General features: G+C 40.3%; 1 protein-coding gene across 1 annotated transcript in view; it reads left to right on the forward strand.

Annotated features, from left to right (window-relative positions):
• Positions 1-11,778, forward strand: part of EIF4E (eukaryotic translation initiation factor 4E) — a 40,955-nt gene extending 29,177 nt beyond the window's left edge. Inside the window, exons 6-7 of the mRNA XM_032792667.2 lie at positions 4,505-4,644; positions 10,711-11,778. Of these exons, the coding sequence (XP_032648558.1) occupies positions 4,505-4,644; positions 10,711-10,825 (255 nt within the window). The 3' untranslated portion in view covers positions 10,826-11,778. The remainder of the gene's footprint in view (positions 1-4,504; positions 4,645-10,710) is intronic.
• Positions 11,779-17,056: the final 5,278 nt, after the last annotated feature.

The raw sequence follows: 17,056 nt of genomic DNA on the forward strand, positions 1-17,056 counted from the left end.
TGTATGACATTGCAACTTGGTGAGGGGCCAGTGCCCAGTATAATTTAGCTCAATCTAAAGGCTAAATTATGCTGATTGCCTATGGCTCAAGGAATGATATGGCTGCTTGGCTTAAAATGGAGCAGAGGGGAGCCCTGGCTATATACCAGCAGCAAAGCAGGGGTTTGCATAAGAATTGTTATACCAGCTCTTCTGCTGGACTGTCCTACACTGGGATCTGGTGACCAGTTTTGGCTTTAAAGGGGGTAATTTACTTATTTTTTGTCAAGGTCCAGATTTCTTGATCAAAGTCCAGACTCCAGAGAAAATAATACAAAAATAACAATGATAATAAGTAAATAAAAAGTTTACAGTCCATTCAAAAACCTCTGGTGGTCTGGATTTGGCCCACAGTCTGCCTGTTGACTACCTCTGCTTTAGGGTGTGATATGGCTACTGACATAAGGCAGCCTCACTGCACCCTAGAATCTGTTGCTATCACTTCTTATTTCTGCCTAGAAGGGCACAGAGATCCAAGTGGTTTTGGTGCATATACTCCATTTCACATGCCGCTTTGAGTGAAGCTGAAAAGGTGGTGGGGGAGAGGGTGTCACATCTATCAGATCCATGGGCACCACAAGAGCCTTGTGATGTGTCCCAAAGGCTTTATGCAGTTGCAGAGTCACAAGATGAGCATCTTCAGGCTAACTGCTATTTCTCATACACCATAATAAATATTGCATAAGAGAAAGTTTCCAGTCCCAAGAGTTACAGTTTAAAAACTACAGGGAGGTAGTATACTGTTTCTCAATGTAATGTAATCACACTGCTGTGATCAACACTTAGTTTACTTCTCTGCTGCCTAAACATTATGAAAAATCCAAGAAACATGGCATTGCTTTCAAACATTTTATAAACAGAAAATACAAAATATTTAACTTTCCTGTTTCAACATAAAAACGAAGGTTAGGAAAGTGAACTGTTCAGTTGCTAGTAACTTATTCCACATGTCTTAAGCATGCAGGCAGATAGATGCGTGATTATGCAGTCGCACATCAGGGAGCAGCTCTCTGAACCGTTTCAATAATTTTTCACAGCTAGCTCAGTCAAAACAAAATCAGAACCCTTTCCTTTTCCTTCTGTCCCCTTGATTTGTCAATATATTACACAAACTTCTGTTAGGTTGGCCAAGTTTGGAATATAACTATAAACTATTTTACTTAAGATAGAGATAAAAGAGCATTTAATTTTTTTCCTTGTCTAATGGAAGTAACGTCTATAAATAGTATACTTGTCACATCTTATCTGTCCTTTTGCTGCTTAAGCAGCATGGTAGCATTTTATGGCCTAATACTAAAAGACCATGCTGTTGGTTAAATAATACTTTGGATGTTTTGTGTGGCATGAGACTAAAAGTTTAGAGCTTCCACTACTCAAGTGCATATAATGTGTTCCCCTTGCAGTTGTGTACAGCTTCTATAAAATGTAGGGGGGTTGATTTATTGCCATTAGATTTCCTTTGCGGTTGCCAGTTAATCTTTAAGAATTGGTTTAGTTCTCACACTGCTTTGAACTGAGTGTTTTTAAGTCTAAAACTTTTAAATGATTTTGAAGTTTTTTATTTAAGATAATGATCAGTACATAATGTCTAAGATGCAAATGAAGCAAACAAACTTCCATTGATGGGCTGCATTCATCTGCACAGATGAACTTCTCCAGCCCATTTTGTAATATAACACAGGCCGTAGAACTTCCCCCAAAATAATTCCTAGAACTTACCTTTCAGAAAAACATCCAATCTTGATTTTAAAATTCGCAGTGAAGGAGAATAACCATGACCATTGGTAAATTGTTTCAATAGCTAATTATGCTCGCTGTTGAAAATGTATGCCTTATTTCCAGTCTAAACTTGGCTTGCTTTGACTTCCAGCCATTGGGTCATGTTATACCTTTCTGTGCTAGCTTTAAGAGCCCATTATTAAATTTGTTCCCCATGTATGTACTTATAGCCTGTAACCAAGTCATCCCTTAACCTTATTTTTGTTACGCTAAATATATTGAGCTCCTTGATTCTGTAACTAACTATAAAGCATGTTTTCTAATCCTTTAATCATTCTTGTGGCTCTTCTCTGAACTCTCTCTCCAATTTTTCATTGCCCTTTTTGAATTATGTATGCCGGAACTGGACATAGTATTCCAGCAGTGGCTGCTTCAGTGCCGAATACAGAGGTAAAATAACCTCTCTACTCCTCCTTCATTCTCATATTTAAACATCCAAGGATAGTTTCAGCCCTTTTGGCCATAGCATTGCACTGAAAGCTCATGTTTAGTTGATTATCCACCATGACCACCAAATCTTTTTCAGTGTCTGTTTCAGAGAGAGTCCTCCATCCTGTAAGTATGGCCTACTTGTTTGTTCCTAGATGTACACTTTTACATTTAGCAGTATTAAAGTTCATATTGTTTGCTTGAGCCCAGCCTACCAAACAATCCAGATCAGTCTGAATCAATGACGTGTCATCTGAGTTATTTATTGCTCCTGGCCAAAACTTTATTTATAAACTTTCAGTGATGATTTTGTTTTCTTCCAGGTCATCCATAAAAATGTTACTATAGGCCAAGAAGCGATCCCTGCGGGCTCCACTAGAAACACCCACTTGATGATGATGATTTCCCATTTACAATTTCATTTTGAGGCCTATCAGTTAGCCAGCTTTTAATCCATTTAATATGTGCCATGTTAATTTTATTATAATAGTTTTAATCAAAATGTTGTGCCAGTACTAAGTAAAATGCCTCAAAGAAGTCTAAGCATATTATATCAACACTATTACCTTTTATCAACCAAACTTGTAATTTTCTCCAAAAAAAAAAAAAAAAAAAAAAATCAAGTTATTTTGACAGGATCTGTTTTCCATAAACCCATGTTGATTGCCACTAATTTTATTACCCTCCTTTTAATTCTTTATTAATTGTATCAGCCGCTCCACTGTCTTGCCTGGGACCAGTGTCAGATTGACAGATGGATCATTACCCAGGTTGTCCTGTTTACTCTTCTAGAACTTCCTCAATGTTCCAAGCCTTCAAGAAAATCGACATGAATGGTCCAGCTAACTCCTCACACAGCTCTTTTAAAGCCTTGGAATGTAAATTATCCAGACCTGCTGATTTAAAAATGTTAAAACAGCTACAAAAATTAGACATCTTCCAGAGATCCTAGTGGAAAGCATTATCACTCTATCATGAGGTTACTTCATCTGTTCCCCCCTGCCCCCCAATACAGAACAGAAATATTAAACACTTCTGCCTTTTCTACATTATTTTTGATAATTGTAACCATTTCCATCTAGTAACGGACCAATGCCATTGTCAGGATTCTTTGTTCCTAGTGTACTAAAGAAAACTCTTTATTGTCCTTAACTCTGCTGGTCAGATTTTTTTTTCCATATGTGCCTTTGCTTCTCTTAGTAGTTTTCTACAATTTCTAGCTTCTGATTTTATATTCATTACTATCAGCTTCCTCTTCCTACACCAAGAGAAGATTTTAACCTTTCCATTCCAACTCGGAGAGGTCTCCAATGTTGGTCCATCATAGCAAGTAAACATCTCTGTGCAGTACCTGCATTTGTGTAAATATTGTGCACAGGGAGCATTATCATGAGCACTCGTAGTTCAGGGTATAGTCACAACATGGGTTGGGGCAGTGAGCTCTTTGCAGTGCCTTAAAGTTTGATCCAAGCTTGATCCGTTGCTCCCATGCATTGAAGCTGAGTGTGCAGCAAAGGTGGTGCACTTAGCCCCTGGGGAAAGAATATATGTTGCATATCTCCATAGCAACCGCACATGAATCCTCAGCCAAACCACTTCTAAAATGTATAGTTGGTGGGGCTGCGTGGCGCAAAAGGGATCCTCCAAATACCTGAAAAGATGTATAGAGAAGAAGCAGGCAGAGCATTTGGGAGGATGATGGGAATTTCAAGATGATGGGCTATGTAGAGAAACAGTTCTGGAGATTTGGGAGGAGATGGAGGGCTTGGCAGAGGAGAGAACATAGACTCTAGACTTTAAGGTCAGAAGGGACCATTATGATCATCTAGTCTGATCTGCACAATGCAGGCCACAGAATCTCACTCGCCCACCCACTTCTATAACAAGCCCCTATCTGAGTTATTGATCTTTTAATTAAAGAGCTTGTACTAGAAAGGTTTCAGCTATGAAGCCTGTAGATAGATGGAAAACCTCAAATAAAACATCCCACCTAAAAAGAAATAAGGGAACTCCACTGCTATGCAGCTAAACCTTTCTTACTCTAATTTTAGCATACATTTAGTCATTGATATTTAGTGTTTTGATCATTCAGAATGAAAATGGTTTGTCTCCATGTGTAAGAGGTTTTCGGTACACCAAAAATTTAATACAATAATGTCTAATATGAATCTGCTTTATAAAAATGGAAGATTCCACAATAAAACACTTCTATTTCAGGTTGTTTATCTCCCTTTAATAGTTGGTCTTTATTTTGTAGCTGCTGTGCCTTATCGGAGAGTCCTTTGATGACTACAGCGATGATGTATGTGGAGCTGTTGTTAATGTTAGAGCTAAGGGCGATAAAATAGCAATATGGACAACTGAATGTGAAAACAGGGATGCTGTTACGCATATAGGGTAAGTGGTGGTTGCTTTTCAGTGCCTTAGACTTGATACACATGACCCGTATTCTTTAATACCTTTAATTATCTTTAATACCTAAATACATTTTATATTTGGGTAGTTCAGTCGGGGAGATATGCTAATGCTGATCTTCATATTGAGATCAGTGGGTACAGTCGAAAAATGTATTTTGGGGGCAAAGGAAAGTCTTCTGTAGTATGGCCTACTGATAAATGTCTTAACGAGTTTTAAAAAAAAATCTACAAAATAAGTTGTGCACACATTGTCACGTGCACTTACAGACTGTGAATCTTGCATGGATTTGAAGGATAGACCTACAGTAGATTATCTGAACTACTTGAGTGTCCCTCCTTGTACCTTTTGGAAATAAAACATGAATAAATAGGAAGCAGATCGGTGGTGAAAGCTTCATTGGCTCTTCTGGATGGGGCATTGTAGCTTGCTAACTCAAGCTCCACTGCAATACACCAGTACGCACTGGGCTGATGATGTCCCGGCCATTGCAGAACATGGAGTAAGCCTATTCTGAAGCAGGTGTCTAAGAGTCACTTTCAATAAAACATGTAAAAACATATCTGATGACATCTTGTTGGGGGAGGGGGGTGCTTTTTTAAAAAAACACACTTTGAAAAACTGTATATATTCTATTACTTTAAAGCTGCTTTCTCATCCTCTCACCCTTCTACATAACCTCAAAAGAGAAAACTAGCTGAGTGTTTCAGTAATGTCATCTACCTTGCATCGTTCTGGGCAAGGGACATAACAGCAAGCTGGGAGCTAAAATCATGGCAGGAATAAATGTCCTGGAGCTCAAGAGTTGACTTTTAGGTAATGCGCTGAATGTTGCCTCATCTTATTAGCAAATATTGGGGGAATTCTTATAACTTCTTGCAGTTTAAATTTAAAGTAAAAATTGTTTTTTACTGGTCACCTTAAAAAAAAAAAAAACAAAAAAAAACTAGACTTGATTAAAATTGTCTTCTCTTCTGAAAGAAAACTAATTGCAGTATTTCCAGAAAAGGAAATTGCATATTTTTCCAGCCTGATTAGATACTTTTTTCTTTAGAGGACTCAAGAAAATTCAAATGGAGTGGTGATCTTTTTTTTCTTGGTTAGATTTTTCTGACTACAAATGGTGCATGTTGACTTACGTTCAATTTTGCATTCTGATTTCCTGTTCTGTGACCAGCAGAACAGTTTCTGATACTAAGTCCAGTGAGATCTCCCTTACATGTAGCAGTCACTTCACTACTATGCCATCTCTTTCATTAATTTTGGGGGCAAGTCTTCAGTGATAGACACAGTGAATTGCTGAACTTTGGTGCAGATGTTTTGGTACTCCAGGACACCATCCTAAGTATGCATCAGCATGGTATTAACAAACACTAAGAGTATGTCTACACTAGCAGACTTACAGCACCGACAGTTACAGCACCACTCAGAGAGCGCTGAAGAGAAACCACTGCTGTGTCTTCACGCTATCAGCTGCCTGCGCAATAGCATGTTCTTACCTATGGCACTTGCAGCAGTATTCGGAGCAGTGCACTCTGGGCAGCTATCCTGCAGAGCATCTCTCCCTCTTCTGCCACTAAGAGTTGTTGGAAGGCGGAGAGGGCCGTGGGGCATCCTGGGTCCTGTCCCTGTGCCTCGTGATGCATTGCTTCGCATCCCAGCAATCCCTGTGCTTCCGTCTGCATTTGGCGCCATCTTTCAGTGGTTTGTGTACTGTGTGCTCTGCCTGTTCAGGCTGCAGGAATGGATTCCGAACTGTTGACCTCTATTCTGCTCGCTCTGACTAACAGGTCACAAGTGACGGTGGCGTTATTACTTAAACTATGAAGCAAGAGAAGTGCCAAATTGATCTCGCCACGCATACTATCTACAACACGAGATGGTTTGTTTGTGGCATTCACGGAGGTGCCGGCCACAGTGGAATGCCATTTTTGGAATCAGGGAAACAAATACTGAGTGGTGGGATCACATAGTCATGCATGTCTGGGATGACAAGCAGTGGCTGCAGAACTTTCGCATGTGGAAAACCACATTCATGGGACTGTGTGAGCTCACCCCAGCCCTGCAGTGCAAGGACATGAGAATGAGAGCTGCCCTGCTGTTGGAGAAGCGCGTGGCAATTGCATTGTGGAAGCTGGCTACTCCAGACTGCTACCTATTGGTCGCTAACCAGTTCAGAGTGAGAAAGTCAACCATTGGACTCGTGTTGACGGAAGTGTGAAGGGCCATTAATTGCACCTTGCTCGGAAAGACCGTGACTCTGGGCAATGTGCGTGACATTGTGGATGACTTTGCATTAACACAGGCTAGTCCAGAAAGGTGCATGATGCATGCATCTTTCAGAACACTGGCCTGTTTGGGAAGCTGCAAGCAGGGACTTTCTTTCCAGACTAGAAGATCACCATAGGGGAAATCAAAATGCCCATTGTGATCCTGGGAGACCCCGCCTACCCGTTAATGCTGTGGTTTATGAAGCCATACATGGGGCACCTTGACAGCAGCAAGGAGCAGTTCAGCACCAGGCTTAGCAAATGCAGAATGACTGAGTGTGCTTTTGGCCATTTAAAAGCCCGCTGGTGCTGCCTCTATGGAAGCTAGACCTGGCCATTGACAGTATTCCTATGCTTATAGCCGCATGCTGTATGCTCCATAATATTTGTGAAGGGAAGGGTAAAAGCTTTACTTGGGGATGGACTGTTGAGGCTCAGTGCCTGGAGACTGAATTTGAACAACAGAGACGAGGGCTGTTGGACGAACGCAGTATGGGACCATAAGGATCAGGGATGCCTTGAGGCAGCAATTTGAAGCTGAAAGCCACTAATATTTGTTGCTATGCTCAGGAGTCATTACTGAGTGCTTATAATGCTAGTGATTATGATTGGTGCAGATGATGCAATGTGAAGGTTTAAGATAATTGTCTGTTGCTTCGCAGGGCTCTGTTTGCTTTCAATTAATAGAATAAAGATTGCTTTCAAACCAACACAATTCTTTTATTAAAAAAACAACTGGAGAAGAGTCAAACAAAATAACACATCAGCACTGAGGGGGATGGGGGAAGGGAAGGTCCCAGGAGGAGGTGAGGTCTCGGGAAGGGTAAAGATTTGTGTATGTACAGGGATCATATCCAACCTTCTCCTTTGGAGTACAGTGCACCAAGTACTGTACTTCAGCAGAGCCAAACTGCTGAGGGATGAGTGTTGAGTCCAGTAGGTAGTGGGAGTCCACAGTGCTGGACTCTTACAGGGGAGGAGTGAAATGCTGTGGGTACAAACTGAAGCCAGGAGGTATATAAGTTTAAGAGCTGCCCCGTGGCTTCATTCTGGCGTGCCGTGTTCTCCTTTCAGGCCCTCTTCTCGCTGTCCCACCACTCCTTCAGTTCCTGTTTTTCGGCCGCAGAGTGCGTCATAGCATAAAACAGACAGTCCTTCTTGGCTGCTTTCTAATTCTGCACAGCCGTTTAGCTGGCGATAACAAAGAGGGAGGTTGGATTCCCAAGGCCATCTCTTTGAAGCTAAAACTCCACATTTTACAGAAACAGTATTGTTTGCAATACACACATCACTGATTAAGTGATTTAAAGCACAGCCAGTACTCTCACACCTGCCACTAACTGGCTGACCCCAGGCAAGCACACGTGAGCCACAAGACCCCCAAAATGCTGAGTAGCCGCAGAGGCAGGGCAAATCAGTGTTCCTGGACCCTGTAGTACACTGGAGAGAGCCAGCGCTGTGAGAGCTGATCATCATTCCTGTCCCCACATTTTCCACAGGCTGTATTCATTATGGAAGATATCTCGTGGCTGAGGGTGAGTAGGGAATCAAGGGAGGGTCTTCTCCAAGCCTGCAGCTTCTGCCCTGGACCCTATGTAGCTCACCTGTGTGCAGCAATGCCCCCCCCACACACACACATCCAGTGATGGCAGAGTGAATCGAGAAAGTTACAGTTAATGGGCAAGAAACTAAGCAGCTCTGCCAAAGAACTTGCAGCAGAGGATTGCCCAGAATCTCCATGGGAGTTCCCTGGAAATCTGAGGTAGATTCCTGTGAAGTGAGGGAGTCAATCAACAATCTGTTCCGGCGCTCAGACTAGGCATGTGGTGATATGCACATCATACAGACACAAGCCTGCTTTCTGCAACCCTCCTGCCCCCAACAACTTGCTTCAGCAATTCCCAAAATCAGATCCATTTACCACGGGGCTCCTCTCCTGTTTGCGTTTCTCCAAGATCCGACAGCTTTGACTGGCTAGTCTCCTCCAGGGTAGAAAAGACCTCCTGGCTGCATGCATCTTTGACCACTGAATCATCCTCTGCCTCTGGGTCCCCCTCCACATCCTCGTCCAAAATTTCCTCCTCCTGGCTCAGTCCACTCTCGACTGGCACGTGAACCACCAAAGTATCCATAGTGGCCTTCACAGTGGAGGTGGGGTCACCACCGAATATTGCATCCCGTGCTTCTTAGAATCTGCTGTTCGTTTGCTTCCTGTGCCTTGTGGTAGGCGTTCCATAGCTCCTTCACTTTAACCCTGCACTGCAGTGTGTCCTGGTCATGGCCCCTTTCTGTCATGCATCATGAAATCTGTCCATAGGCGGCATAATTCCTACAGCTGGAGTGCAGCTGGAACTGGACACCCTCCTCTTCCCAAATGCTGAAGAGGTCCAGCAGCTTGGCATTGCTCCAGGTGGGGGATCGCCTGGTGCATGGAGCAGGCATGGCTACCTGGAAAAATGCACTGAAATCACTGCACGCATGACTGAGCAAACAGGAAGTGCACTTTCAGAATTCCAAAGGAATTTATAGGGTGGGGGTGACGGTTGGTCACCTGAGGGCAGGGCAGTAGAGGTCAAACTGACGACCAGAGAGGCAAGAACAGGCAGTGTGAGACACCTCCCGAAGGTCAGTAGCAGTGCTGTAATCGACTAGGGTGTCTATACTGGCACCATAGCACTGTGTGCTTCTTGCAGGGTGGTTTTTTTTTTTTTGTTCATTTTTTATAGCGCTGCAACTGCGCAGTTTCTGCACACGAAGTTGCTCAGAAGTTACAGTGCAGAAAGCTGCTTTACTGCACAGAAACTTGCCAGTGTAGACAGGGCCTAAGTTTAAATTTAAAAATGTCTAAGATCACCAAAATGGAAAACTAGCCAGAAGGTAGCAGTGAAGACAGCACAAAGTATTTCAATGATTTTACGTGACCTCATTTATATTGCCTGTATTTTTCATCCAGTAACAGTGTAACATTATACTGTCTCCATTGGTGCCACTGAAAATTATTTAACTCTTAAGTGTAAAGAAGTCAGAATAAAATTGGCTAGTTATGATTCCATTAATCGCTTACTCTAAATATCAGTTCAAGTTGCAATTGTACCAATAGAATTTCATATAGTTTCTGATAATAGCCTGCAGTTATAACGCTTTGTTCTGTGATCTGGTCAGAGCTCACAAGTTAAAGGCAGTTAGGAATTATGTAATTCAAATACTATCAAGGAACATTTAGGGGAGTGTATTTAGGTAGTAGGTGTCCCTCTTATCTAGAACTGAACCAAAGTTCTAGGATCAATGTCTTCTCTTGTGCCCCTAAAACTGTTGTCAATGGGCTCATTGACTAGTTTTGCCATAACATTATAGCTTTTGGAAAACCTGTTCAAAGGAAAATACGGTAACGCCTCACTTTAAGTCGTCCCAGTTAATGTTGTTTCGTTGTTACATTGCTGATCAGTTAGGGAACATGCTCATCTAAAGTTTTTCCAAGTCCTCCTTATCCTAGTGAAGATAACTTATCTCTGCAATAAATGATATAATTTAGACTTGATTTGAAGTGGGAAACAGAAGTAGCAGGAGCAGTTGAACTTTGTACAAAAACAGGATATTGTTTTTTAAAAGTATACATAAGTACAGAAATATCTAAGCAGCATTGTTTCTAAATAGAAATTAGTCTTTGTGCATTAAAATGTCAGCAGCTCTGAAAGGAAATAACTTGATATACTATCCCCTTCTAAAGAGTGTTACTTAAAAACTTTTGGTGTTATTTTTTATTTTTTTGTTTCTTTAGGAGAGTATACAAGGAAAGATTAGGACTTCCTCCAAAGATAGTGCTTGGCTATCAGTCCCATGCAGACACAGCTACTAAGAGCGGCTCCACCACTAAAAATAGGTTTGTTGTTTAAGAAGACACCTTCTGCGTATTCTTTCATAGGAGACTGCGTCAAGCAATCGAGATTTGGGAGCTGAACCAAAGCCTCTGCAAAAGCAGAGTGGACTGCGTTTAAATTTGATTTCCATCTAAATGTTGCTAAGATTTGTGAGAAGTCTCATTCGCCTTTGTCTTGTACTTCTGTGTTCAATTTTTTTTTTCTATTTTGGCTGAAGTAACCATTATTCAATCAAAGGATTTCAGTACACATTACCCCCAGAATCGATAAAGGTTTTCCTGGCCCACTCTAATAGCTTAGTAGGACATTACTATTACAAAAACATTTGTTTATCCACAATATTCAGAAAAGAAAATGCATCTCTATACCTTACAGAAAAATTTACTTCTGTTTTATATTTGCATTGTATGCAGTGACATATTTTGCTGGTTTGGAAAAAAAAAGTGTGGTGCATAGAATTTTCTAGCAATTTTCTTAATACAGCATTGTCTTTGCTGTAACCTATGCTGATGGCTGCTAGACTTAATTTATTTGTTTCCCTAATTGATAACATTAGTGATACTCTGATTTCAGTTGTTCTTGCTCATGTAACATTGGTGAAGGATCTGGGAATATGACAAAGGTGGAATAAACATTAATTTTGTGCATTCTTTGGTAACTTTTTGTTTTTTGTAACATCAAAGCTTTGCTACGGACTTATGCATTTCAGTCAAATCAGTGATCTATGTTTGTGTGATTTCCTAAACATAATTGTGGATTTTTTAAAATGTAACACCATAAATTTACATTCCTTACTAGAAATAGTATGTCTGTTTTTGTATCTTATGCTGTATTTTAACACTTTGTATTACTTAGGTTATATTCTTTGGTTAAAAATGGCTCAAGTAGACAAGCAGTCCCATTCATATTAAGACAGTGTACAAAACTGTAAATAAAATGTGTACAGTGAATTGTCTTTTAGACAACTAGATTTGTCCTTTTATTTCCTCCATCTTTACAGCAAATATTTGTACTTGTGACAAGGCAGTCTCTACTGTGGCTTCAATTGTAGTGTGTCTTCCAAGAGAGAGTAATATGGAACTATAGTTTATTACTATGGTTATTACAAAATTTGAATAAATCTAATAGCTAGCACCATATTCCAAAGTGGAATTACACTGATTTGGCTATTGTTTTTCTTAAAATGATCAGTCTAATTGATAATAGTGTGTTGTGCAGCTTCTTGGTCAGCGTACACAGAATTTGAGGGAAAAGTTGCAAAAGACACAGTGCAAAAGCCATCTGGATTCAAGTGGCAGCTACGGCACCATACCTACCTCTGGTATAGCTGTTTTCATCAGGAGATCTCAGAGCACATTACCAAAGGATGGTGGTATTCTCCACATTTTGCAGATTTGGTAGGGGGGGGGGGGGGAGAGAGAGACTTGTTCACAGTCACTCAATAGGCCAGTGGCAGAGCCAAGAATAGATCCTAGGTCTCCAGAGTCCCACTCTGGTGTTCTATCTATTAGGCCAGGTTGTGCATCTCGAGCACCGAAGTGAATGATTCTGTGTAAAATCATGTAATTACTGTATGAGAAGTATCAATAAAACCCATTAAAGAAAAATGCTATAAGGGGATAAAATGTAACAATCTGCTATCATGTCTTCCATACCAATGACAAATTTCCTTCTGGCTGGAGCAGTTGATGCACATGACTGGGCAGAGGTGCTGGAGATTGAACTGACTTCATAGGGGCCAGTGGGAGAAAATCTTAGAAGAGGCTAGTATATAAAGTTGTACAACCATTTAAAGGAGTACTTCCTAACAAACTTCTCTTTTCATCATTCCGAAAATACAACATAATATCTTAAGGCTAATGAGTGGTGTGCAGTTAGATTAGTCTCTTAAATTCTTACCATTTATTAAATGGTATGTGAACATCCTGCAGAGCTATGTATGTGATCTTTGTAAGTAAATTGAAAAGGAGGCAAACTTGTTCTGCAGTTTGTCAGTTTCACATTCTCACTAAGAGTTCTCTGCGTTTTTGTCTTATGGTAGAACTTGTTACATTAAGACTGAAATCTGCCTCTTTCTGGCAAAATGCTATCAGAATGGGGAACAATGCTTACCCACACTCGTATTTCACCAGTATAGCACTAGTTAGGGTGAACTCACAAACTACATAATTTACAAGAAATGGGGTCGTCTTCATAATCTGGACCATTTTTTATCTTAAATGGAAATTATAGAATTACTGCTTGTATTAAAATCAATAATGACTAGAAACAGCTTGATTTATTTTAGTGTTATGGCAATAAAAACTAATGTACCTTTAACAGAGCAGACACATCTCTAATGAAATTGTGAACTGTCAATGTAGTGACAATCTACCTGTAATATCACTAAGCAGGGGCAATGTCTTAAGTGGGGAGGACTATCCCCTCACGTTTGTGCGGGACTGTAGTGTGACTACACAATTGTAATTTGATTTTATAGTACAAATTTGTCGGGGGGAGGGCTATTAGCAGCCTTCTTTTGTGGAACTGCTTGCATTTAAATTATCATTCTGTTGACAAAGTTTTATTATAGTACATGGCGCTTCATATTCCATTCTCTGCTCAGTTATTCAGGTCTGCTTATTAGTTTGCTGCTCCTTTGTTTCCTTTATTTATATTCAAGATGGATGCTGTTTAATGCTAATTTGACCATATACTGTCGTAGATGGTTCATTGAGCTTTTTACTAAATGTACTTTGTCGTGTACCTAGTAAATCTTATACTTAGGGAATATTTCTAACTTAAAAGTTCTCCACCCCACTGTACCCTTCCCTAGGTAGAAATATACAGCACTGAATTTTATTTTAGAAAATGTGCCGTTAAATGTGAAGTGTAAGAGCTTGGTTTACTAAAGGGAGGAAGGTAAATGTGAAAGTATAGATAATCTGTACTGCTTTTGTAAAGTGCTTTGAGGTCTAGTGATAAGTGCTGTACAAAAGTTGGGTAGTGTTGCTTGTTTTTAAATGTTTTAAAAGCTTCTAAACTAAAACTTGTTATGGTGCATGAACCCTAGGACAGTGTGACAATTTACTGTTTTTATTCATAGTAGACTATGTAAAAATTCCCAATTTGGTGTTTGGATTTCTATGTTGGATGGGGAAAGGGATGGGAGAGTACTGAGAGGTTGTATCGCTGTAGCAGTGTGTAGTGTATTACTGTGGGACTCTTTCAAGATTTCTTAAAGGATAGTAAAGCATATCTTTCTAAATAAAATGAATAAATATCTATGCTGCTTTGGCAATAGTTGAGCAATAACTATCTCATAAATAGTTAATGTTGGTTAGGATTAGTCAGTAAGTCAGATAGGTTAGGCCCAAAATTTAAGTACAAGTCTTCACTGAAAACATTTGGGTCTTAAATATTACCAGCAGTTTATATGTGCCACGCCTTCAACATTTTTCTAGCGGATTGAGTAGTTAAGATTTCCATCCTAGTCTTTGAAACCCTCAGTGAAATTTTCATGAGCATTCTAAGGCTCTACTTCACTCTGACCATGACCTTGCACAACTGTTAAATTCATCTGGAGGAACTGAATTTCCTCCTCAAGAATTAAACTTAGGAATGCAAGAAACAGGTTTTTTCCCCTCAACTGTTCTATGAGTTGAACTTACTGCCAGAAGAAACAAGTGACCATGAACCTTGTTATCCAACTGGGAATGTAAAATTCTTCCTTGTATTCCTGGTAATACCCGTGATATGGTACATGCTTTCCAGACATATGGGAGCAGTCCCTGCCCCAAGGAATTTAGTCTGAATATTTAATTGAGCCATTCTGCAATAACAATTTTTTATTTTAAGTATTTCTGTAACATGCCAAGTTTGTCAAATATCCTGGTGTTTTGTGAACCAAAAGGTATGAGTAATTAAAAACTTAGTCACCTTTCATTGTAAAGTAAATCTGGTTTTAACTAATTTGAAAAAAAATTACTTTTAAACTACTAGCAATGAAAAATATTGCTGTCTGTCACTTATTTATTTTCCAAAATTGTAATTTAAGACTAACAGTGCCTACTATTCTAGCTTTGCACCATCTTCGAGTGGTAGAGTGCTTCTGAAAAGTCATTATAGGCTTCCTGAAAAATGTCACTTAAAAAAAAAGCAGCCTCTTCAGTCTTCCATCTCCCATCATGGAATCTTTTGTGGAAAAAATAATTTTTGGGCTTGCAACTTTTACCTTGGAAAACTGATCACAACATAAACTGAGTGTCTCCATAGAAAAGATTTCATTGATGGGGAGAGATGATTAAGATCGCCTAAAAAGTGGGCATGGGGGGCAGGGGAGGGGGGAGACAGAATCACAGGAGGATACATATGGTGCTTGGAGGTCTCATTTAAAAGAGAAGGGGAGAGAGAAGGTGCATGATGTGAATGTTGAATTTTCATTATCTACCTTACAGAGCCGAATGACTTCTTTTTAAAGTGTCCATCCTATTCTATGCAAAGAGAAAATCCAGTTCCATAACTTGGATTTTGCTTTACCTATGTGACATGAATTGTGTTTGTCTAAAATGTGCGTTCTGTTATGTTGGAAAAACATTCAATATAAAAGTATCAAGAGCATTCAGCTCACTGAAAACAGCTTGCTTAGAGTAAACAGTAAAATTGTCCCTTGTCTCAAATGTCAGGATTGTTTTGAGGAACTACATCTGAAAGTGTATGTTAGGTTGGAAGAGATTCTAAAATTCTCTTCTTCCTCATGGGAGGAGAGCTTGTCTCTTCAAAAGAGGCTGTTTGTAAATGTCAGCATTTGACAGCTAAGCCTTAATGTGTGCTACAAAAAAGAGGGTCTGTGTTCTTTCTGACTTATTGTTATGTGGTATTTATTGCAGTCTCCCTGGAGCATGTATTTGCTTTTGTGAATTGTTAGACATTAACACTTGTTTAGGCATCTCCGCTTATCAATATTGAAGAGTCATTTTAAAAGATGTTCTGATATGGTTGAACCTCAAGGTGTGGATAAGAAATCAGCTGTCCAGATGCACCTAAACCTTAAGATTTTCTTCGTGTTGTGAATGGGTTTTCTGTTCTCAGTGGCCTGGAGACTGAGGATGATAGATATGATGAATGGATGAGATTTTCAGCTTGTAGATCTTATTAATATCAGGAAGGGGAAGGGAGAAGGTCTTCTGACTTGTCAAAGAAAAGAGGAATTCTTTGCAGATTTTTGCATCATTCCATGGAAGTCCTAAATATGGAACCAAGCTATAATGGCTGTACCAATTCCGTAGTCAAATTAGCAGCTGAGGAAGTTGAGCAGTGCTTCTGTGTGCTGGGGTTAGAGAGGCCCAGTATCACTACCTCCTCCAAGATCAACCTTGATGTATAGATGCCCTGCGACAAAGGAACTATATGGAAAAAAGGTCTGGATGTCTGTAACGAAAACCACTGAGTTGCAGATTCTAAAATTCTAAGCCATGAGCTTTTGCCTCTTATTTATGCAGTCCAGTTCTTCAAGTAGTTTCCCTATGGGTGTTCCACTTCAGGTGCACGTGGACTCCTCAATCCACTGATTGGAGATTTTTCATTAGCAGTGTCAGTTTGGCCTGCGCATGGACTCCATACAGCCTCATGCCACACTCTGAGGATACATAGGGCTGTACAGGCAAACTGCATTCAGTTCCTTCTCTACCACTTCAGCCTGAGACAGAGCTCTAGTATATCCACCTCAGGTATGCATCAGCGTGTTTTGCAGTTCTTGTTCAGGTTGGTATTGGTGTTGGTATAGAATTAGGCCTTGTCTACACTGCCACTTACAACTATTCCCCTTGCAAAGGTAGTTCTATTACAGCTCTGGGAGAGCGCTCTATCAGCACTAGAGCCGCGATTACACAGCCACGTTAAAAGCGCTGCCACGGCAGCATTTTAACATTGGCTGTGTAGACATACCCTAAGATAGTTGCGAGGGGTTTCAGTTTTTCCTCTTTTTCTCCCCCCCATTTTTTCTGGGGAGCTTATTTGGCCTGATGGGGCATGTTGTCTGGCTTGCCAGACTCCAAATGCAACCATCCTTATCAGGAGGCTATCCCAATCAGCTATGGCCATTCTAAGTTTTATCCTTTGTTTGAGAGAGTCCCATATCTCCCTGAAGTTTAACTTCTGCCTGGCTTTAAAATCTGGAGCTTAGAAGAATCCAGAGACCAGACTGAAGCTGATGATGATGGAGTCCTCTCTCCAACCCACTTCCGAGTCATGTCAAGAAACTCCCAC

Source organism: Chelonoidis abingdonii, chromosome 5 (genome assembly GCF_003597395.2).
Source record: "Chelonoidis abingdonii isolate Lonesome George chromosome 5, CheloAbing_2.0, whole genome shotgun sequence".
Taxonomy (NCBI): Eukaryota; Metazoa; Chordata; order Testudines; family Testudinidae; genus Chelonoidis; species Chelonoidis abingdonii.